The 24,270-nt window shown below is 40.3% G+C and overlaps 1 protein-coding gene across 1 annotated transcript; it reads left to right on the top strand.

The window, feature by feature from the left end:
* Positions 1–7,139: 7,139 nt before the first annotated feature.
* On the top strand, positions 7,140–7,628 carry LOC117278669 (uncharacterized). Its single transcript, XM_033658139.1, has one exon. It carries the CDS (start codon positions 7,140–7,142, stop codon positions 7,626–7,628), a length of 489 nt encoding a protein of 162 aa, XP_033514030.1.
* Positions 7,629–24,270: the final 16,642 nt, after the last annotated feature.

The following is a 24,270-nucleotide window of genomic DNA, read 5'->3' as shown; positions in this document are numbered from 1 at the left end:
ACATCCAACAATACTAAAAATATGAATTAAACATAGATTCAAGCCTTATGAACTTTGAAACTTTTTATTTCTACAAACAACGCCGAAACCTATCAAATCACGTCCGATTGACCTCAAATTTTGCACACAAGTCATAAATAAAATAACAGAGGTACTCAAATTTTCGGAATCAAATTTCGACCCCGATATCAAAAAGTCAACCTCCCGGTCAAACTTCCCAAAAATTAAACTTTCGGCATTTCAAGCCTAATTCCACTACGGACCTCCAAATAATATTCCGAACACGCTCCTAAGCCCAAAATTACCATACGGATCTATTGGAATCATAAAAACTCTAATCCGAGGTCGTTTACACATAGGTCTGTGAGCACCTAATTTTTGACTATATTTGAATTTTTATCACCTTCTACTATGTAAATATTTTCAGAAATTTAATATATATACATTCTTTTTAGCTTTGTTACATTTTTTTTATACAGGGTAAAAATTAATAATAATTTAAAAGGTCAATTATTACTATTAGTATTATTTTTATTTTTATTTTTATCTTTATTTTTAAATAAAATGAATTAAAAAACCGAAAATAAATAAATTTTTTATTATTATTATTATTTATTTATTTATTGTAAATTTCGGATGGGAATTAAAAAATAGTAAAATTAGAAATATAAAATTAAAAAGTAAAAGTAAAAGTAGGTAGAAATTGTTTAATAAAAAAAAGTAAAAGAAAGTGGAAAATTAAAACACTAAAAGTAAAAGAATGTGGAAATTTAAAAAAATGAAAAGTAAAATAAAGTAGGAATTAAAAAATAAAAGTAATGGTATCGGATTTTTTTTTAATAAAAGTAAAAGTAAGTGGAAATTTAAAAAAGAAAAGAAAAGTAAAATAAGTTGAAAATAAAAAAAGAAAAGTAAAAAAAGTGGGATTTTAAATATATTAAAAGTAAAAAAATTGAGAAATTAAAAAATAAAAGTAAATAAAAGTGGGGAATTATTTTTTAAAAAATAAGAAAAATGGGAAGTGAAAATTCTTTTTAATTAAAAAATAATAAAAATAAAAATAAAATCTAAAAATTCCGAAATTTTTTCTATAAATAGAAGAGAAATGTGAGGGAAAAAAGGGGGGGAGAAGGCGAAAAAAAAGAGGAAGGAGGGAATTGAGAGAATTTTTTTTATTCTTCTTGGATAAGGGAATTTCTACTCGTGTCATTCTTTCTTCGGCTTTCTTTCGAAAAATTCAGCAATTAATCACCTAAACTCCAGCCCCTAACCAACTAGAAACCAGGCTAAAAAGCATCACAAATACAAGCCGAAAATCCAGCGAAACAGTCCCCTTTTGTATAGAATACAACAGCTCCAAAGTTGAGTCGTCGAGTTCGAGCTCCATTTGTCGATTTTGGTTGAGGCTCCATTTACATTCTTGTCCATTGCCCGAGCTTCAAAATAGTCTTGTAAAGGTCCATTTCTCTCATCATTATTTTATTAAGATATTATGCTTGAATATATAATTTGATCTTATTTAGATTCATGAAGATTGTAATGTTTTTTTTTCTGCATTAATTGTTAGGTCTCATTAGCTTTGTTAAATTTTGCTACTTTCTTGATGATTAATATGAAGATTGATAAAAACATGATTTTTGGGCACGTAGTGAATGTTTGAACTTTGGGGATAAAATCTATGTCTGCTAGTTGAAATTGAAAAATGAGGTTTGGACTTTAAAAAAAAATAATGATTGGGCTCGGTGGTTGGGCTTTGGTTAATGAAACATGTACTACATCAATTGACTAATTGATAGGGGAGTAGCTTGATAAACTAGTAACTGGGCATACTCATTAATTAGCTTTCAAAGGCCAATTGTACTACAATCCAATTTAATTTATCTGGTCCAAAATATTTTCTGTGAGGCCCAATTTAGTAAGAGCAAAAGCTGACCCATTTTCCACAATTGATTTCTATAGCTCTTGACCTTACACAGATCTCAAACCCGTAAGGAAAAACAAATCATGAACACGTGCTAGTTACTTTAGGCGCGATTAATAAATCATCGTGACTATGGGTATGGTTCTCGTGGCATGGTCACGATACGTAAACCCCAACTCAAGTGCGCGTTTCACGCGACTTGACTTCAATTTCGAATAATAATAAAAATAAACATGTTGTAAATCGCGGGTACGTTTCACGTGACGTGATTTGCAATATGTACAAAAACAAATGAGTTTGCGACATCGCGACATGTTCAAATAAGTTCCATAAATAATTAAAAGCGGTTAAAAGGAATAAAAATGCACATATAGGTTTAAAACATGTATTAAATCAGATAACTAGGCTAATTATTAATAGTTGAGCGACCGTGCTAAAACCACGGAACTCGGGAATGCCTCACACCTTCTCTCGGGTTAACAAAATTCCTTACCCGGTCTTCTGTGTTCGCAGACCATAAATAAGAGTCAAATTTCCTCGATTTGGGATTCTAAAATAAATCGGTGACTTGGGACACCATAAATTATTCCAAGTGGCGACTCTGAATAAATAAATAATCTCATTTCGAATAATGTCACTTAAATTGAAAAAACTCCCTATCTCCTATCCCCTCGGGAAAAAGGAGGTGTGACAGCTCTGGCGACTCTGCTGGGGAAACGAACCCAGAACTTCTGGTTCAGGGTTCAGAATTCGAGCTTAGATGACTTTTATACTTGGTTTTTGTGTATTATCTGATTTTTTACGTGTTTGAGCCTAATGTGCTAATTGCTGCTCTTTACCGCTTTGATATTGCCGTGAACTGTATATAAACTGTTACGAAAACCCTTATTCTCTCTGAGTCTTCTAAATCTTCTGGGAAGCGTGCGCTTCGTGTGGCTTCTTTTCTATTCGAGTAATACCCTAATTTTAGAACGAGGATCGGACAAGTTGCAAAGCCGGTAAAGCTTCTGTATTCCCGGTACGCTGCCCCACTTCAGCTCGAGTTGTCCGCTCGGGTAAGCCAGGTCTAGAATAACACACCCAGGATCTAAACCTAGAATAATATAGCCTCATGCCGGATCCCTAGTAGGAACGTTTATTTGCATCACGTGCATTTGACTTTGGGGACTTAACATAGGGGTTGGGTCCGTCTAGGACAGGTTTACCCAATATAAAAGACCATCCTGATGCATTTTACATGCTACTTGTGCATATGTTTGTTTCGGCTTGCATGTTGACTGGCTTCTAGAATAGGGAATGGGAACCAAGAAAAAACAAAGAGTGAGGTAAGAAAAAAAAATTTACCTGGTTTTGAAAATCCAGGTATTTGAAAAGTACTGAAACTCTGCCGAAATTTTGAAAAAAAAGTCATTTTCAAAATAAGTCGTATTTTCCTATTGTGCCAAAACCTACCTAACTACGCGGGTCTGATTCTCACCAGATGTGACATACGTAGACAACCCCTATCAGGTCCGGCCATATTTTTTCAAAACTAACCAAAATAAGAACCTTTTGAAACATGATCATCACCGAGGGCCGTTCTTGTCAAAATAGCCTTAAAACATTCTCCTGGAGCGTCGGAAGGCTGTTTTCACAAGAATAGCCACAATGTAAACCCAAGTCAGTATTTTCTCCTATAACTAACCTCAGTTGGCAGAAACAACCCTAAAAACTTTCCTCAAGTGCTGAAGGGCCGTATTTGCAAGAAAAAAAACCTTTTTGTTACGAAATTTACTGATTTGGATTTTTAAAATTAACCACTTTGTGTTTTTGGAAAATGTGTCGGCTTTGATCTTTGTCCTCAATTTGTGTGCAGAATGAGCACTGTTGAGAATGTACCTTTTCGGGTCGTAGATGAGATTCCACTGGGACTCTACATGTGGTGGAATGACCTAGGGGAGATCAGCAAGCGTTATGTGACAAAGGCTTTAGGTGGGCTCACCGGGCTTCTGAAAATAAAACCAAGGGTTGATATAATTGAAGCTTTGATACCGTTTTGGGACCCGACGCACAATGTTTTCCACTTCTCTGATTTTGAGTTGACCCCTTTACTAGAGGAGATGGCAGGTTATGTTGGTCTTGACGGGAATCTCAGGCACCGATATCTAGTAGCACCAAGACCTGTAATCCCTCATAAGTTTTTGGACCTTCTGAGCATTAGCCGGCAGGTTAAAGATGGAAATTTGGCCAAAGGATTTTGAACATTTCATTTCTTATACAGCCGGTATGGGGATCCCCGAGGATTTGAGGCTCCGGATACTGGTTTGAGTCATCAGGGAAATAAAATCAAATGGGAAGCATGTAGAGGTTTAGCCTTCGTAGTTGCATTTTAGGCACTCTGATATGCCTAAGAATTGACAAACATATAGAGTTGGGACTTGCAGGAATGACCGACTTTATAGTCAGAAAGGCCAACGTCACTCTTATACCGATGATTCTCGCAGAAATATATCGAGCTCTAACCGCCCGTCGAGCTGGGACAAAGTTCTTTGAGGGTTGCAACTTGCTTTTGCAAATGTGGCTGGTGGAACATCTTTGCCATCGCCAGAGGTACATGAACTATGGTCTGACCGAACTCGATTGCATTAAAGAATACGAAAATCGGGTAAACGGTCATGAGTTACCAGAGGGTACTGAGGCTTGGTTTGCTTATTTGGGTTCTTTGACCGCAAATCGAATTGAGTGGACTTTCAGTTGGCTCTCGGTCAATGAGGTTATTTACATGTCTGCCGGAGTGTGCTTTTTGTTTTTATTGATGGGACTTCGAAGTATTCAGCCATATGCTTCGCATCGGGTCCTATGCCAATTGGGGAGATACCAATCAGTCCCTTATGATGAAGATTTGAGTCCACAGGTTATTGAACTATGCCTAAAAGCCGCATTCCCAGAAGAAAAGGTTCGCCAGATTTGGCACCAATGTAGGTTTCTGGAGCCACAGACTCAAGTACAGGATTTTTCTTCGGGTGAAGTAGAATCTAAATACACAGCCTGGTATGGTAAGAGAGTTTAAGTCGATCAAGAGACAGAACAGCCCGCCAAAAGACCCCATGTCCAACAATTCACCGATGGAGCGCGAGAACAGTGGGGTTGGTTAGCTAAAGAGAAAGAATACCGGACCACCATAAGCAAGCTAGTGGATCAAATCAAAAACCTCAAATTTAACAGTAGTTTGCAGGCTGCCGAGGATGAAGGAGAAAAGAAAATGTTGGCCCGAGAAAATGAAGCCCTCCGAGCTCAGATTCAGAAAATGAAAATAGTCACTGAAAACCCGGTAAGAAGCGAAAAAGATGAAAGACTCATAAGCAATCTGAGGCGGAAAGTTCATGATTATGGGGTTGATTTGACAATGGCCAGGGATGAATTGGCAAAAGCTTGGGCAAAATTGGCGAATAATGCAGAAGAATGGACAAGGTGTGTTAAGCTTTTAAAGAAAAAGTATGATAGAGGGTTCGCGATCTTAAGGGAAAAGCTGACTAATCTCGAAAATAAAATGGTCCAACAGACAAAGGATTTCAAAGCTGAAAGAGAGCATTACTATACATTGATTTCCCGATTAGAAGAGGACATACAACAATTGCAAGACCAAAACCATATGGCCACGCAGGTGTTGGAGGCCCGGTCTCAGCAAATTAGACTCGTGCTCCGAGAAAAGGGCGTCATTAGAATGAGGATTAAAGAAATCGTTGATTATGTCATAATGAAATGCCATGAATGCGAAGATATGACCAGGTCCATGTTCTTTGCTTCTGTGATGACTTTTGCTCGTCAGGTGATGAATGATTTAGAGTACCTTCAAGAAGAGATTACACGCAGGCCCGCGTCGAGACCAACTGATGTACCGCGGGCCCCCAGGGTAGTATTGGAGGCTCTTATGTATTCCTGATTTTTGTTTTTTTAATTATATTTGGCTTTGAGTCTGTATTTTACCTTTTCAAATCTGTTTTTTCTATTTTGAGTATGTATGTTTAATCGTCAGTATTTCCAAAGTCTTTGTAATAGAAAATCCCAAAAAGATTTTATTTAATGAAATATTGAAAAAAAACCAAAATTTTCTTTTCTTTTATTCTGCATTTATTTCCTGAACTACGTAATGATCTGATTCATATGGTGTCATGATACGTAGGCAATCCCCATCGGATTCGATCGTAGCTATAGAAAATCTGAGTGAAAAATAAAGAAAAAGAGAGAAAAAGAAGGAAAACTGAGTGAACAAGAAAGAAAAAAGAGTGAAAAAGAAAAGAGCGAAAACATCAATAAGGGAAGAAAAAAGAAATCAGGATTCGAAATTTGAGAAAAGAGATAGTAAAGCCGGGATGAAATATACAGCCGTTGCAAAGACATTTAGAAATATTTAACTGTTTAAGTGCATTGCATCCCCAATATGCGATTCCTTATCTGTTAAATATCTCAAACTAACCATGTTGTTGTGTGTGCAAATATCAAAGGTCCTGTTTAGGTGGTTGGTTTTGTGGTAATCTGGCTTTCCATCCTTACTTCACGAGATCTAAAGGCAGTGTTCTTATGGACTCCGAAAGTCATCTACCAATTATTGAGCCTGAGGATAGTCCGGTATCGGCTATTCCACAGTCAGAGTCCGCAGCCGCTGAAGAAAATAGGAGGCTGCGCATCCGCATGTTAGAAATGTGGGACGCTTGGTCTAATGGCAATGAACCGCCCAGTATAATCCCCGGATTTCCTGAACTGCTTCCTAGGACGAGTGGAACCTCCAATGTCCCCATCCCCGTAACTAACCCATTCATCCCGTTTGGGTACCCCACTATATCGGCCAATTTCACCGGTATGCCTTCTGAGGTTCGCCCCCAAGCACCGTTTTCAGGGGTACCTTCTACATTTTTCACTGCACCACCAGTCTCTACTATGGCACAACCAACAATTCCCAGGCCATGCTTCGAGCCTTCACCTTTCACTTTTCAAGTCCCGCAATTTCAGCTAGACAACGCTCATGTTACCTCAAACTCTTACCCTCAGCACCCGTAGTTTGAGTCTCCTATGGAACAGGAAAGAGCCATGAGAAACCCCGAGTAAGAAGAGATGGTTCGGAAGATGAAAAGCCTCGAACAAAGTCTGAAGAACATGCAAGGCCTGAGTGGCCAAAAGAGTGTCTCCTACTCCGATCTGTGCATCTTTCCTCATGTTCATTTTGCCCGTTGGCTTTAAAATGCCAAAATTCGAAAAGTACGACGGGCACGGAGACCCGATCGCTCATTTGAAAAGATATTGCAATCAGCTGAGAGGGGCAGGTGGAAAAGAAGAACTTTTGATGGCCTATTTCTGGGAGAGCTTGACGGGAATTGCGTCAGAATGGTACATAGACCATGACATCTCCCATTGGCATATATGGGATGACTTGGCCCGAGATTTTGTCAGGCAATTTCAATACAATGTTGATATAGCTCCAGATAGGAATTCTCTGACCAATTTCAAGAAGAAAACCACGGAAAGCTTCCGTGAATATGCTATCAAGTGGCGTGAGCAAGAAGTCAGAGTGAAACCGCCTATGGATGAGACAGAAATGGTCAATGTTTTCTTGCATGCCCAAGAGGCCGATTACTTTCAAAACATGATGTTTGCCATGGGCAAACCTTTTGTAGAGGCCATAAAAATCGGAGAAATAGTAGAAAATGGCCTGAAACTGGCCGAATCATAAGTCAATCTGCTTTGAGAGCCACCTCCCAAGCCATCCAGAACGGCTCGGGAGGTTTAGCAAATCGAAAGAAGAGGGAAGAAGGAGTCATGATGGCTTCAGGTTTGAGAGGCCCCCATCGATCCCACGATCATTCTTACCTACCTTCCAGAATCCCACAACACTACTACCCACATCAAGATGCAGCATATGCCGTGGCACCACCTCCCTATGCGGTGATGAATGCCCAACTTTATACATGGCCACAACAACACTACAACCAAAACCGAGCTCCACTTCCCAGAAATAACCATCCTTACCAAGCTCCATATAACCCCCGTCCCCCACAAAACAATTACCAACATAATACACGCCCCTGTGAGCATCCTAGGAGAAATGACCTCACCCCTATTGGTGAGTCCTACTCTAGCCTGTTTCCAAAATTAGTCCAGATGGGTCTATTGCAACTTGTGCCTCCAAACCGGCAAAATCCGGAATCTCCATCATACCAGCCCGGTACCAGGTGTGCCTATAATTTGGGGGCAGAGGGTCATGATATGGAGGATTGTTGGACTCTCAAGAGGGCCGTTGAGAATTTGATAGAACAAAAACGAGTGGTGCTGAGGGACGAGGAAGTCCCCAATATGACTAACAATTCATTACCGGCTCACAACAACAGGCCGGTCATTGGAATGATTTGTGATGATAAAGAGTTTTATCCAGCTTTGAAAGCTATCATCGACATTGCCGATTTAGAGGCAAGATCTAAAGCGGCGGCGAAACAAGCCAGAAATGAGAAGAAAATCACTCCAACTCCTCAAGTTGCATAAAAAGCTATGGAAACATATACTGGGGTAGGACCTGTTAAGGACGCAATTCTCTATGTTCCTAGGGCCCCAAGGAAAGAACAATTCATGTTCAACACTTCAAACTATTTGAGCAGAGGAAAGTCACGCTAAATGTGCCAAAGTTGTATGTGCCAAAAGGGACTTATGTGGCGCGGGGGCCGGTAATCCGGTAATTTCACCAAGGCTGACTGAGCCTGTGGTTATTAGCCGCTCACCACAGAGCCCTATGAGAGACCCCACATCAGTCCCCTGGAATTAGAGCAAAACAATGGTTACTTACAAGGGGAAAAAGATTATGGGAGAGGTAAACGAAATGAACCAACCTAGGAAGTACCACAACCCAGAAGAGAAAAAGAAATTAAAACTGAGCAAGGATAAACGATTTCCGCCCAAGAAGCCTGTGAGCGCTGAGGAAGCAAAAGAGTTTTTCCGAAAAATGAAAACTTCGGAATATGCAATAATTGACCAGCTCAGGAAGACTCCTTCCCAGGTTTCACTTTTATCTCTTTTTATTAGCACAAATGAACATCAGAATGTACTATTGAAAACATTGAATGAGGCATATGTCCCGGTTGAAACTTCAATTGAACAACTGGAGAGAATGGCTGAACGATTCTTTGAAGTTAATAGGATTTCCTTCAGCCGTGATGATTTGCCCCAAGAGGGAGCCGCCGACAACAAAGCCCTTCACTTGACTGTCAAATGCGAAGGTTATTATATGAAGAGAGTCATGCTAGATGGAGGGTCTGAGGTCGACATTTGCCCTCTCTCAATGCTCCAGAGGATGAAAATTGGAACAGAAAGAATTCGACCAAACAATGTCTATGTGCGCGCTTTTGATGGTGTCAAGCGAGACACAATAAGGGAAATTGATTTGATTTTGACCATTGGCCCTGTGGATTTCGAAGTAACTTTCCAGGTTCTGGACATGGATACTTCATATAATTTTCTCCTAGAAAGACCATGGAATCACGCTGCAGGAGCTGTGCCCTCCACTCTTCATCAAATGGTCAAATTTGAACATGAAAACCAAGAAATTGTTGTCCACGAGGAGGATGAACATTCCATTTACAGGGACCCTTCAGTCCCATGTCTCGAAGCTAGAGAAGGAAGTGAGCACATTGTCTACCAAGCCTTCGAAATTGTGGTCGCCGACCAATGCAAAGAAGGGGCCCCATTCCCTCAACCTTGCTTATCTAATGCCTCGGTCATGGTCGCCGCTGAAAGGATTAAACATGGGTACAAGCTCGGAAAGGGGCTCGGGGTATCTCTATAAGGCATCATAGAGCCCGTTACTTTAATTGCCAATGAGTAGTTCTTCGGCATAGGTTTCCAAGCTACAGAGGCCGATAGAAAATGGGCTGATGAGCGTAAGAAAAATAGGTGGGTCCTACCTCAGCCCGTTCTGCATCTCGCCAAGTCATTTATTGATCCCAAATATGTAGAAGAAGAAGAGGAAGAAGAGGCCTTCATGGCCAAAGAGATTGAGGATATTTGTGAAGCCATGAAACAAATGCTGTATGAGTCCCACGTGGTCCATCCGGAAGAAAGAACGAGCACTGCTGAGGTGTTATACATGGGGCCAAATGCCAAGCTTCAGAATTGGAAAGCTACCCCATTCCCTGTCAGGCGGGAATCCCGGTAGTCCAGTCTTGCCATTTTTTTTACATTACGAGTTATTTCAGGGTGTAAATCGAATGTTTTTATTTTATTGTCTTTTGATTTCGATGTAAACCCTATTATCTTCAATTCAATGAAATGAAATCAATATTTCATCGTCAATGGATGTTTCCTTTTTCTTTATTCTAATTTTTCTATTTTTCTTATCTTTTCCTTTTCAGTTCTAATAATGCGGACTTAAATAACATGACATGCTTGCGGACGTCATGCCCAGATCCTAAAACACTATCTAACTATGAAATAATGAATCAAGATCCAGAATATGATGAAGATGAGGCTTTTAGGGAAATAAATCGAGAATTGGAACAATTTGAGAATAAGCCTAAGCCAAACTTAAATGAAACTGAGCTAGTTAATTTGGGCAGTCCAGAAGAGGCCTGAGAAACCATGATAAGCATTCACGCCGATGAAAGAACTAGGGATGCATTGATCTAACTTTTGTTTGATTTCAAGGATGTGTTTGCATGGTCCTATGATGATATGCTAGGTTTGAGCGTTGATTTGGTAGTACATAAATTGCCAACTTATCCCGGTTACCCACCCGTACAACAAAAGCAAAGAAAGTTTAAAACGGAAATCAGTGATAAGATCAAAGAAAAAGTCACCAAACAATTAAAAGCTGGTGTGATTCGGGTGGTCCGATACATCACGTGGTTGGCTAATGTGGTCCCAGTGCCGAAGAAAGATGGGAAAACCCGAGTGTGTGTTGATTATCGGGATTTAAATAAAGTAAGTCCCAAGGACAACTTTCCACTTCCAAACATTCATATTCTTGTTGACAACTGTACTAAACATGAGATACAGTCTTTCGTGGATTGTTATGCTGGGTACCACCAGGTTCTGATGGATGAGGACGACGCAGAAAAGATGGCTTTCACCATGCCGTGGGGCACTTATTGTTACAGAGTCATGCCATTCGGTTTGAAAAATGCCGGGGCAACTTACATGAGTGCCATGACTGCCATCTTCCATGACATGATGCACCGGGAAATTGAGGTGTATGTGGATGATGTGATCATTAAATCCAGAACACAAGAAGGCCATGTGGGAGATCTGAGAAAGTTCTTTGAGCGTCTGCGCATGTATGACTTGAAATTGAATCCAGCCAAATGTGCATTCAGAGTTCCATATGGGAAACTTCTGGGGTTTATAGTCAGCCGGAGGGGTATTGAGTTAGATCCAACAAAGATAAAGTCTATTTGGGATTTGCCACCTCCGAGAACCAAGAAAGAGGTCATGAGTTTGCTAAGGAGATTGAATTACATCAGCAGGTTCATTACTCAACTTACTACCACGTGTGAGCCCATATTTAAGTTGTTGAAGAAAGATGCAGCGATCAAATGGAAAGATGAATGTCAAGAGGCTTTTGATAAGATCAAAGAATATCTGTCAAATCTGCCAGTATTGGTTCCACTCGAGCCAGGAAGACCTTTGTTCTTGTATCTGACAGTCTTGGAAAATTCCTTTGGCTGTGTCCTGGGGCAACATGATGTGACCGGGAAGAGAGAGAAGGCCATATACTACTTGAGCAAGAAATTTACCATTTATGAAGCCAAGTATACTTTGTTGGAAAGAACTTGTTGCGCCCTAACTTGGGTCGCCCATAAGCTCAGACATTATCTTTTGGCCTACACCACATATCTCATAACTAGAATGGATCCTCTAAAGTACATATTCCAGAAACCAATGCCCACGGGAAGGTTAACAAAATGGCAAATCCTGCTCACTGAATTCGACATTGTCTACGTCACCCGTACAACGATGAAAGCTTAAGCCTTGGCGGATCATTTAGCTGAGAACTCGGTTGATGATGAATACCAACCCCTAAGTACTTACTTTCCAGACGAGGAAGTAAATTCAGTTGAAGTAATTCCAGAAGACACCAATGCTTGGAAAATGTTCTTTGATGGAGCTGTAAATGCAAAAGATGTCGGGATTGGGGCAATTTTGGTTTTGCCCACCGGTCAGCACTTTCCGGCCACAACCCATCTTCGGTTCTTCTGTACCAACAACACCGCTGAGTAAAAAGCCTGCATTATGGGCATGAATATGGCAGTTGATCTGGATGTGGAAGAATTGTTAATCATGGGAGATTCAGATTTGATCATTCGGCAAGCCCAAGGTGAATGGGAAACTCGAGATATCAAGCTTATCCCATATAGGCAAAATATGGAAGATCTTAGCAAATGATTCAATTCCATCGAGTTCAGGTATATTCCTCGATTCCACAATGAGTTAGCTGATGCATTAGCTACTTTGGCCTCAATGCTGCCGTATCCGGGCAATGTCCATATTGACCCGCTGGAAATCCAAATTCGAGAAACGTATGGTTATTGTAATACAATTGAAATAGAACCAGATGTTAAGCCATCATGATATCAAAAGGTTTTTGAAAACAAAGAAATATCCCGAGCAGGCTAGTGGAGACCAAAAGAGAACCATTTGAAGGCTTACCAACGGTTTCTTCTTGAGCGGAGAAATCTTGTACAAAAGAACTCCAGATCTGAATCTTTTGAGGTGTGTAGATGCCCTAGAAGCTGAAAAGATCATGAACAAAGTGCATTCGGGAGTACGTGGACCTCACATGAATGGATATGTCCTTTCAAAGAAAATCATTCGGGCAGGTTATTACTGGATGACCATGGAAAAGGATTGCTTTAGTTTTGTCCGGAAGTGTCATCAGTGTCAGATACACAGTGACCTGATTCATGCACCGCCTTCAGAGTTGCATCCTATGTCAGCACCTTGGCCGTTCATTGCTTGAGGTATGGATGTCATTGGGCCAATTGAGTCGAAATCTTCAAATGGGCACATATTCATCTTGGTTGCCATTGATTATTTCACAAAGTTGGTTGAAGCAGTCACTTTCAAAGCCGTCACCAAGAAAGCGGTGGTGGACTTCGTGCATTCCAACATTATTTGTCATTTTGGTATTCCTAAAACTATCATTACAGACAATGCTGCAAATCTGAACAACTACTTGATGAGGGAGGTATGCGAACAATTTAAGATTACGCATCGTAATTCTACCCCTTATCGGCCCAAAGCTAATGGCGTTGTTGAAGCTGCAAATAAGAATATCAAGAAGATCCTCAGGAAAATGATTCAAAGTTCTAGACAGTGGCATGAAAAGCTGCCTTTCACATTATTGGGATATCGCACAACCGTGCACACATCAGTTGGGGCTATGCCTTACTTATTGGGTTTATGGCATTGAAGCCGTAATACCTGCAGAAGTTGAAATTCCCTCTCTTCGGATCATTGTTAAAGCCAAGATCGAGGATGATGAATGGTTCAAGGCCCGGTTGGAAAAATTAACTATGATTGATGAAAAGCGAATGGCTGCAGTTTGCCACGGGCAGTTGTACCAACAAAGAATGGCCCGTGCCTACAACAAGAAAGTGCGGCCCAGGAAATTCGAAGTGGGGCAACTCATTCTGAGACGTATTTTCCCGCATCATGAGGAAGCAAAAGGAAAATTTTCTCCAAATTGGAAAGGTTCTTACATTATAAGAAAACTGTTGCCGAAAGGAGCGTTGTACTTGGGAGACATTGAAGGAAATGACCCCAAAACAACTGTCAATGTAGATGCGGTCAAGAGGAAGGCTTTCATTCTTGCTACCCAAATACTGCCAGCCTTGCAAACCCTTTGAGCCAGTTCCTTTTTTTTTCTTTCTTTGATCACCCTCTTTGGAACCTGGAAGTTACTACCGAAAAGGAAAAAAAAAGATAAAAAAAATAAATAAAGTTCCTTGAACTACGTTCGACTTGATTCCGAAAGGATATGTAGGAAGCCTCTCTCTGGGGTTCATCCACACCAAAACAAAAACCCAAATTCCCCCTAAAGTGAAACTGGGGCAGATGTTATAATGGTTTGGCGATGGTTTTGTCTGAAAGGTTCCAAAGTTGTAATTAAATCCAAATCCTTTTCAAGTCCTTCCGACCAATCGGCAAAGAGATTCAAAATAAGAGGATACAGTTACCCGGATCTGATACAACAAAATGAGAGAAATAAAATGAGAGAGTCTTATCGGTGAAAACCCTCACGGGCACCGTAAGGCGATGGTAAGCAGAGAAATTCGAAAATGAGAGAGTCTTGTTAGTGAAAACTCGCAAAGAGCACTATAAGGTGATGTTGAGAAGAGAAATGAGAGAGGCCAGATGGTGAAAACCCGCAAAGGGCGCCACTGATCGAAAAGAGGATCCTCACAATCACTGGCATCAACACAGTCCTGGGCAAAGTTTCTAAGTCTCAAGGCAAGGGTTGTGCTGAATTTCTGAGAGTTGGACGGTTTACACAAATCAAGCATCTAGTACAAGAGGCATGTCATGTTCATTGAAGTCCGTATATACTCCAGATAAGTCCTTCTTTCTTTTCCCCGAAAGGGATACCTCTTGTCTAAATTCATTTGTCCATTCCATTATTTGCTTTTCTTTGAATCCTTTTTGGTTTAACTCTGTTCCAAAACTAAGACAAAGAAGGGAAGGCAGGACTGATTTACAGGGTTCTCACTTGATACAAACCAGTATGCAAAAGAAAAGGCACCAAATCTCGGCAGGGGCATCAAGCTGACTCCAACTAGCCATGTTGGCCGATGTTTCGAAATCAAAAACTCTTGAAAGAAGAAATTCAAAGTCAAATGCCCACAAAGGGCAAAATAAAAGTTGAAAAGGTTAAGTCCCACGTGACTAACCATCATGGCAAAGTCCAGAAAAGCCAGAGGTTCTCCGAGGTTAGAAATGCAATCGATATTCAGGAAACAACCAGTTGTAGCTGAAAGGGCCGAGACCAAGTGACTGAAACAATCAAGGCCACAAAACCAACTACCGTTTCAAATTGACAAATATTTCTTTGTTTGAAAAAAATAGGAAACAGCTGCAATCCAAAAGCTACCTTGCAAGAAGCAGGTGCAACCAAAACGAAATTGCGCAAAGGCTAGAAACAGTTTTGCAGCAACTACTCCAAAAGGGAAGTCTCCTCCAAAACCTTTTTCCCGCATTTACTCATTCTCTGAAATAAAAAAGAAAAAAAATGATGATGAAAAAAAAAAGAAAAGAAAAAAAGTTCAAAATCACGGCAGTATAGGATCTCCACTACCTAATCGCTTTTCCAACATAGGGTCTCCACTCCCTAGTTGATATATTTAGACATAGGTTCTCCACTCCCTAGTCGCTTTACCAACATAGGGTCTCCACTCCCTAGTTAATGATTTTTAGACATAGTGTCTCTACTCCCTAGTCACTTTTCCAACATAGGGTACTCCCTAGTTGATGATATTTTAGACATAGGGTCTCCACTCCCTAGTCTCTTTTCCAACATAGGGTCTCCACTCCCTAGTTGATGTTATTTTAGACATATGGTCTCCACTCCCTAGTCTCTTTTCCAACATAGGGTTTCTACTCCCTAGTTGATATTATTTTAGATATAGGGTATCCACTCCCTAGTTTTCTTTTCCAACATAGGGTCTCCACTCCCTAGTTGATATATTTAGACATAGGGTCTCCACTCCCTAGTCGCTTTTCCGACATAGGGTCTCCACTCCCTAGTTGATGATTTTTAGACATAGGGTCTCCACTCCCTAGTCGCTTTTCTAACATAGGGTCTCCACTCCCTATTTGATGATTTTTGGACATAGGGTCTCCACTCCCTAGTTGATGATTTTTGGACATAGGGTCTCCGCTCCCTAGTCTCTTTTCCAACATAAGGGTCTCCACTTCCTAGTTGATGATTTTTGGACATAGGGTCTCCACTCCCTAGTCTCTTTTCCAACATAGGGTCTCCACTCCCTAGTTGATGTTATTTTGTACATAGGGTCTCCACTCCCTAGTTGATATTATTTTGTACATAGGGTCTCCACTCCCCGGTTGATGTTATTTTAGACATAGGGTCTCTACTCCCTAGTCTCTTTTCCAATATAGGGTCTCTACTCCATAGTTGATGTTATTATAGACATAGGGTCTCCACTCCCTAGTCTCTTTTCCAACATAAGGTCTCCACTCCCTAGTTGATGTTATTTTAGATATAGGGTATCCACTCACTAGTCTCTTTTTCCAACATAGAGTCTCCACTCCCTAGTTGATATATTTAGACATAGGGTCTCCACTCCCTAGTCGCTTTTCCAACATAGGGTCTCCACTCCCTAGTTGATGATTTTTATACATAGGGTCTCTACTCCCTAGTTGATGATTTTTGGACATAGGGTCTCCACTCCCTAGTCTCTTTTCCAACATAAGGTCTCCACTCCCTAGTTGATGATTTTTGGACATAGGGTCTCCACTCCCTAGTTGATGTTATTTTGGACATAGGGTCTCCACTCCCTAGTCTCTTTTCCAACATAGGGCCTCCACTCCCTAGTTGATGTTATTTTAGACATAGGGTCTCCACTCCGTGGTCTCCATTCCAATATAGGGTCTCCACTCCCTAGTTAATTTTATCTTAAATGCAAGGTACACCACTCCTTGATATATTTGCCAATATAGGGTATCCCACTCCCTAGCTACATTTCCCCAATATAAGGTACACTAGTCCTTAGTTGAGATATACTTTTGACAATAAAGGAACACCATCCAAAAAAAAAGGGACTTTTTTGGGGTACACCACTCCCAACCTTTTATTGCTTTCAATAAAGAAGTAGATTAGAATTTTATTACAATAACTCATAAAATTTTCCCAGTGCAAACTGGGGCAGAAAATTTCGTTCGTTTGTTTGTTTTGGTGTTTGAGTAGGTTTTACCTCGAGGTACAGTGTTCGAGATGACCAAAAGAAGAAGTCTCAATTCAGAATAAAAGAAAAGAAAAAAATAAGTGAATCCAAAATGCAACAGCAGTTGAAAAGATGTGGAATGCTCAAGACATGACTGAAGCCACAAGCATTGGAGTCTCGGTTTGATTAGAAGAAGTTATGGAACAATGAACTGGAACCCACAGCTAGTGAGCATCAAGGTTTAGATCAGAGTCTGCATGAAGAACCAGTCAAGACTCAAGATCAAGTTTCAGAAGACTTATAGATAGGAATCTTGTAACTCATAACTCAAAGGCTTGTTTAGTTTCTTTTTTATTTTGATATAATAGCAGGACAGCGGACCGGAGCCTCGAAGGAACCTCACCCGACTCCTCAACTCATCATTCCACCATTCTCCTTGAACTACAACAACCTGATTCCCCTATAACCCGGGATATGTAGGCTGTCCAAAACCAGGACTCGGTTGCACCCTATCTTTTATTTCTTTTTCTTTTGAATAATGGTTTGGTAACAAATTAGTCACATGGCTCACCTAGTCTTTGCCTATAAACTCTTCATGTTTCCAAGCAAAGAGGGGAAGCTGTGAGCACCTAATTTTTGACTATATTTGAATTTTTATCACCTTCTACTATGTAAATATTTTAAGAAATTTAATATATATATTTTTTAGCTTTGTTACCTTTTTTTAGGGTAAAAGAATTTTGTTACATTTTTTTATATAGGGTAAAAATTAATAATAATCTAAAAGGTCAATTATTACTATTAGTATTATTTTTATTTTTATTTTTATCTTTATTTTAAAATAAAATGAATTAAAAAACCAAAACTAAATAAATTTATTATTATTATTATTATTTTTAAATTGCGGATGGGAATTAAAAAATAGTAAAAGTAGAAATATAAAATTAAAAAGTAAAAGTAAAAGTAGGTAGAAATTGTTTAATAAAAAAAGTAAAAAAAGTGAAAAATTAAAAAATTAAAAGTAAAAGAATGTGGAAATTTAAAAAAAATGAAAACTAAAATAAATTTAGAATTAAAAAATAAAAGTAATGGTATCTGATTTTTTTTTAATAAAAGTAAAAGTAAGTGGAAATTAAAAAAAAAAGTAAAATAAGTGAAAAATAAAAAACGAAGAGTAAAAAAAGTGAGAAATTAAAAAATAAAAGTAAAGGAAAGTGGGAAATTATTTTTTAAAAAAATAAGAAAATGGGAAGTGAAAATTCTTTTTAATTAAAAATAAAAAAATAAAAATAAATAAATAAAAATAGAATCTGAAAATTCTGAAATTTTTTCTATAAATAGAAGAGAAATGTGAGGGCAAAAAGGGGGGGAGAAGGAGAAAAGAAAAGGGGGAGGAGGGAATTGAGAGAAATTTATTTTTCTTCTTCTAGGATAAGGGAATTTCTACTCGTGTCATTCTTTCTTCGGCTTTCTTTCGAAAAATCCAGTAATTCATCACCTAAACTCCAGCGCCAAACCAACTAGAAACCAAGATAAAAAGCACCACAAAAACGAGCCAAAAACCCAGCGAAACAGTCCCCTTTTGTATAGAAAACAACAGCTCCAAAGTTGAGTCGTCGAGTTCGAGCTCCATTTGTCGATTTTGGTCGAGGCTCCATTTACATCCCTGTCCATTGTCCGAGCTTCAAAACAATCTTGTAAAGGTCCATTTCTCTCATCATTGTTTTATTAAGATATTATGCTTGAATATATAATTTGATCTTATTTAGATTCATGAAGATTGGAATTTTTTTTTTCTATATTAATTGTTAGGTCTTATTAGCTTTGTTAAATTTTGCTATTTTCTTGATGATTAACATGAAGATTGATAAAAAAACATGATTTTTGGGCACGTAGAGAATGTTTGAACTTTAGGGATAAAATCTATGTCTACTAGTTGAAATTGAAAAATGAGGTTTGGACTTAAAAAAAATAATGATTGGGCTCGGTGGTTGGGCTTTTCTAAATGAAACATGTACTATTGGAATTGACTAATTGATAGGGGAGTAGCTTGATGAACTAGTAACTAGGCATACTCATTAATTGGCTTTAAAGGGCCAATTGTACTACAATCCAATTTAATTTATCTGATCCAAAATAGTTTCCGTCATGCCCAATTTAGTAAGAGCAAAAGCTGACTCATTTTTCACAATTGATTTCCATAGCTCTTGACCTTACACGGATCTCAAACCCGTAAGGAAAAATAAATTATGAACACGTGCTAGTTGCTTTAGGCGCGATTAATAAATCATCGTACTATGGGTATGGTTCTCGTGGCATGGTCACGATACGTAAATCCTAACTCAAGTGCGCGTTTCACGCGACTTGACTTTAACTTCGAATAATAATAAAAATAAACATGTTGTAAATCGCGGGTGCATTTCACGTGACGCGATTCACAATATATACAAAAACAAATGAGTTTACGACATCGCGACTTGTTCAAATAAGTTTCATAAATAATTAAAAGCGGTTAAAAGGAATAAAAATGCACATATAGGTTTAAAACATGTATTAAATCAGATAACTAGGCCAATTATTAATAGTTGAGGGACCGTGCTAAAACCACGAAACTCGGGAGTGCCTCACACCTTCTTTCGGGTTAACAGAATTCCTTACCCGGTCTTCTGTGTTCGCAGACCATAAATAAGAGTCAAATTTCATCGATTTGGGATTCTAAAATAAATCGGTGACTTGGGACACCATAAATTATTCCAAGTGGCGACACTGAATAAATAAATAATCTCATTTCGAATAATATCACTTAAATTGGAAAAACTCCCTATCCCCTATCCCCTCGGAAAAAAGGAGGTGTGACAAGGTCCATATCCGGTCCAGTTTTCTAACTTAAATTTTCAATTATGAGAATAAGTGTCTCATATCATTCCGAATTCTTTCCGGACCCGAACCAACTAATCCGGTAAGTCATAAAACAACTATATAGCATAAATTGAACAGTAAATGGGGGAACGGGGTTATAACACTCAAAATGACCGACCGGGTCGTTACATTCTCCCCCTCTTAAACAAAAGTTCGTCCTCGAACGGGTTTAGAACAATACTTGGAGTCTCAAATAAGTGTGGATATTTTCTCCGCAGCTCCTGTTCAATCTCCCAAGTAGCTTCTCCGGCTGGCTGGTCTCTCCACTGCACCTTCACTGATGCTATGCTCTTTGACCTCAACTTTCGAACCTGTCGTTCTAAAATAGCCACCGGCTCTACACCGTAAGTCAAATTATCACCCAGCTATACTGTACTGAAATCCAGAATATGAGATGGATCCCCGACATACTTTCGGAGCATGGATACATGGAACACTGGATGAATACCTGATAGACTAGGTGGCAAAGCAAGTTCATAAGCCATCTCTCCAATTTTATTAAGTATCTCCAAAGGCCTAATATACTGAGGGCTTAACTTGCCTTTCTTCCCGAACCTCAACACACCCTTCATGGGTGAAATCTTGAGCAGAACCTTCTCCCCAACCATGTAAGTAACATCGCGGACCTTTCTGTCGGCATAACCCTTCTGCCTAGACTGCACCGTGAGAAGCCATTCCTAAATTACTTTGACCTTCTCTAAAGCGTCCTGAACCAAGTCAGTACTCAATAGTCTAACCTCACCCGGCTCAAACCAACCAACCGGATATCAACACCGTCTCCCATATAATGCCTCATATGGAGCCATCTGTATACTCGACTGGTAGCTGTTATTGTCAGAAAACTCCGCAAGTGGCAGGAATTTATCTCAAGAACCTCCAAAATCAATTACACAAGCGCGTAGCATATCCTCCAATATTTGAATAGTGTGCTCGGACTGTCCGTCTGTCTGAGGGTGAAATGTTGTACTCAACTGAACCTGTGTGCCCAATTCTCGCTGCACTGCTCTCCAAAACTGTGATGTAAACTGCGTGCCCCGATCTGAAATGATGGACACCGGCACACCATGTTGGCGAACAATCTCGCGGATATAAATCTCAGCCAACTATTCCAAAGAATAATTAGTACCAACTGGAATAAAATGCGCGGATTTGGTCAACCGATCCACTATCACCCAAACAGCATCAAACTTTCTCAAAGTCCGTGGGAGCCCAACTACAAAGTCCATGGTAATACGCTCCCACTTCCGCTCCTAAATTTCAAGTCTCTGAAGCAATCCTCCTGGCCTCTGATGTTCATACTTTACCTGTTGACAATTTAAACACCGAGATACAAACCCAACTATATCTTTCTTCATCCGTCTCCGCCAATATTGCTATCTCAAATCCTAATACATCTTCGCGGCGCCTGGATGAATAGATTACCACAAACTGTGAGCTTCCTGGAGAATCAGCTCACGCAAACCATCTACATTTTGGCACACATAGCCTGCCCTGCATCCGTAATACACCGTCATCTCCAATAGTGACTTCTTTGGCATCACCGTGTTAAACCGTGTCCTTAAGGACAAGCAGATGTGGATCATCATACTGGCGCTCTCTGATGCGATCATATAAAGAAGACCGAGAAACCACACAAGCCAAAACTAGATTCGACTCGGAAACATCTAATCTAACAAATTGGTTGGCCAAAGCCTGAACATCCAATGCTAAAGGCCTCTCTGCTACCGGCAAATATGCTAAGCTTCCCAAACTTTCTGCCTTACCACTCAAGGCATCGGCTACTACATTGGCCTTTCCAGTATAATTGAGAATGGTGATATCATAATCCTTAAGCAACTCCAACCATCTCCGTTGCCGCAAATTAAGATCCTTCTGTTTAAACAGATGTTGTAGACTCTGATGATCTGTATATACCTCACACTGGACACCGTACAAGTAATGCTGCCAAATTTTCAAGGCATGAACAATAGCTGCTAACTCAAGATCGTGGACTGGATAATTCTTCTCATGTACCTTTAAATGTCTTGATGCATAGGCAATCACCCTACCATTTTGCATCAGCACTGCGCCGAGACCAATACGCGAGGCATCACAATACACAGTATAAGACTCTGAACCTGTAGGCAACACTAATACTGGAGCTGTAGTCAAAGTTGTCTTGAGCTTCTGAAAGCTTTCTTCACATTCACCCGACCACCTGAACGGAGCACCTTTCTGGGTTAATTTAGTCATAGGTGATGTAATAGACGAGAAACCTCCACGAAACGATGATAATAACCGACCAAGCCGAGAAAACTCTGAATCTCAATAACTGAAGATGGTCTTGGCCAATTCTGAAATGCCTCTATTTTCTTTGGATCCACCTTAATTCCTTCACTGGACACTATATGTCCCAAGAATGCCACCGAACTAAGCCAGAACTCGCACTTAGAGAATTTAGCATAAATTCTCTCCTCTCTCAGCCTCTGTAATACAATACCCAAGTGTTGTGCATGCTCCTCCTGGCTACATGAGTACACTAGAATATCACCAATAAATACCACTACAAATAAATCAAGATATGGCTGGAATACACTATTCATCAAATGCATAAATATTGCTGGTGCATTGGTTAGCCCAAAAGACATCATAAGAAATTCATAGTGGCCATAACGAGTTCTGAATGCCGTCTTGAAAATATCCGAATCCCGAATCTTCAATTGGTGATACCCAGATCCCAAATCAATTGTGGAGAACACCCTCGCTCCCTGAAGCTAGTCAAATAAGTCATCAATACGTGGCAAGGGATATTTATTTTTGATTGTAACTTTGTTCAACTGCCTATAATCGATGCACATCCGCATAGTACCATCTTTCTTTTTCACAAACAGAACCGGTGCACCCCAAGGTGACACACTAGGCCTAATAAACTCCTTTTCAAGGAGTTCCTGAAGTTGCTCTTTCAATTCTTTTAACTCAGCTGGTGCCATACGATACGGAGGAATAGAAATGGGTTGAGTGCCCTGCACAAAGTCAATACCAAAATCAATATCCCTGTCGGGTGGCATACCCGGCAGGTCTGCAGAAAATACATCCGGAAAGTCTCGCACGACCAGTACTGAATCAATAATAGGAGAATCTGCATCAACATCTCTCACAAAGGCCAAATATGATAGACATCCCTTTTTAACCATACGTTGGGCCTTCAAATAAGAAATTACCCTGCTAGGAATAACATCTAGGGAGCCTCTCTATTTAACCTTTAGCAACCCCGGCATCGTCAATGTCACAATATTTGCGTGACAGTCCAGAATAGCATGACATGGAGACAACCAATCCATACCCAGGATTACATCGAAATCAACCATACCGAGTAATAAGAGATCATCTTTAGTCTCTAGTTCCCCAATAGTTACCACACACGACCGATACACACCACAGTAATAATATCGCCCACCGGTATAGATACACAAACAGGTGAAACTAAGGACTCACAGGGCATATCCAGATAATGAGCAAAATACGATGATACATATGAATAAGTGGAACCGGGGTCAAATAATATAGAAGCCTCCCTGTGACACTGAAACAATACCTGTGATCACTGCGTTTGAGGAAACAGCATCTAGCCTGGCAGGAAAAGCATAGAATTGAGCCTGCCGGCCACCTGATCGGCCTCCCCCTCTTGGGTGACCCCTAGCTGCCTGACCCCCACCCGAGCTGGCTGGGCGGGTGATGTAACTGCTGGAGCTGGTGCCGTTGGTCGAGAAATTAGATGTGGAGCCCCAATCAACAACCTAGGATAATCTCTCTTGAAATGACCCAATTCTCTGCACTCGAAATAACCCCTCCTCTGACGGAACTGCTGCTCCTGATAACCCAAAGAATTACCTGTAGAAGCCTGAGCAGACGAGGCATGATGAGAACTCTGCGCTGGTAGTCCACTAAATGAAGATTGGCCTGAGTGAGTACTGTAAGAACTGTGGCTAGCTGATGCACCACGATGAGCTGGACGACCCGCCTGAGCATGTCTGTAAGAATGGCCCCTACCGCGGTAAAACTGACCCCTTGAAGGAACACCGCTGAAATCACCGGAACTACGAGGCCTCTTAGCCTCCCTCTCAACCCGCTCCTGGCTACGGACCATCTTAATCTGACGAGCAATGTCGACAACCTCGTCGAAAGTAGCACCAGACACTCTCTCTCTAGTCATGAGTAATCGCAGCTGAAAAGTGAGGCCATCTATGAATCTCCTGATCCTTTCCCTGTCTGTGGGAATCAACCAAATAGAATGATGGACCAATTCTGAAAATCTCATCTCATATTGTGTCACGGGCATATCACTCTGACGAAGCTGTTCAAACTGTCTAGGCAGCTCCTCTCTGCGGGACTGAGGCACGAACTTTTCCACGAATAGACTGGTGAACTGCTGCCAGGTAAGGGGTGCTGTACCGATCGGCCTACACCTCTCGTAAAACTCTCACCATCTGAAGGCAGCCCCAGAAAACTGAAAAGTAGTGAATGAGACCCCACTAG

Source organism: Nicotiana tomentosiformis, chromosome 7 (assembly GCF_000390325.3).
Source record: "Nicotiana tomentosiformis chromosome 7, ASM39032v3, whole genome shotgun sequence".
Taxonomy (NCBI): Eukaryota; Viridiplantae; Streptophyta; class Magnoliopsida; order Solanales; family Solanaceae; genus Nicotiana; species Nicotiana tomentosiformis.
The sequence above is the reverse complement of the archived record's forward strand: the minus strand, read 5'-3'. Positions and strand labels throughout refer to the sequence as shown.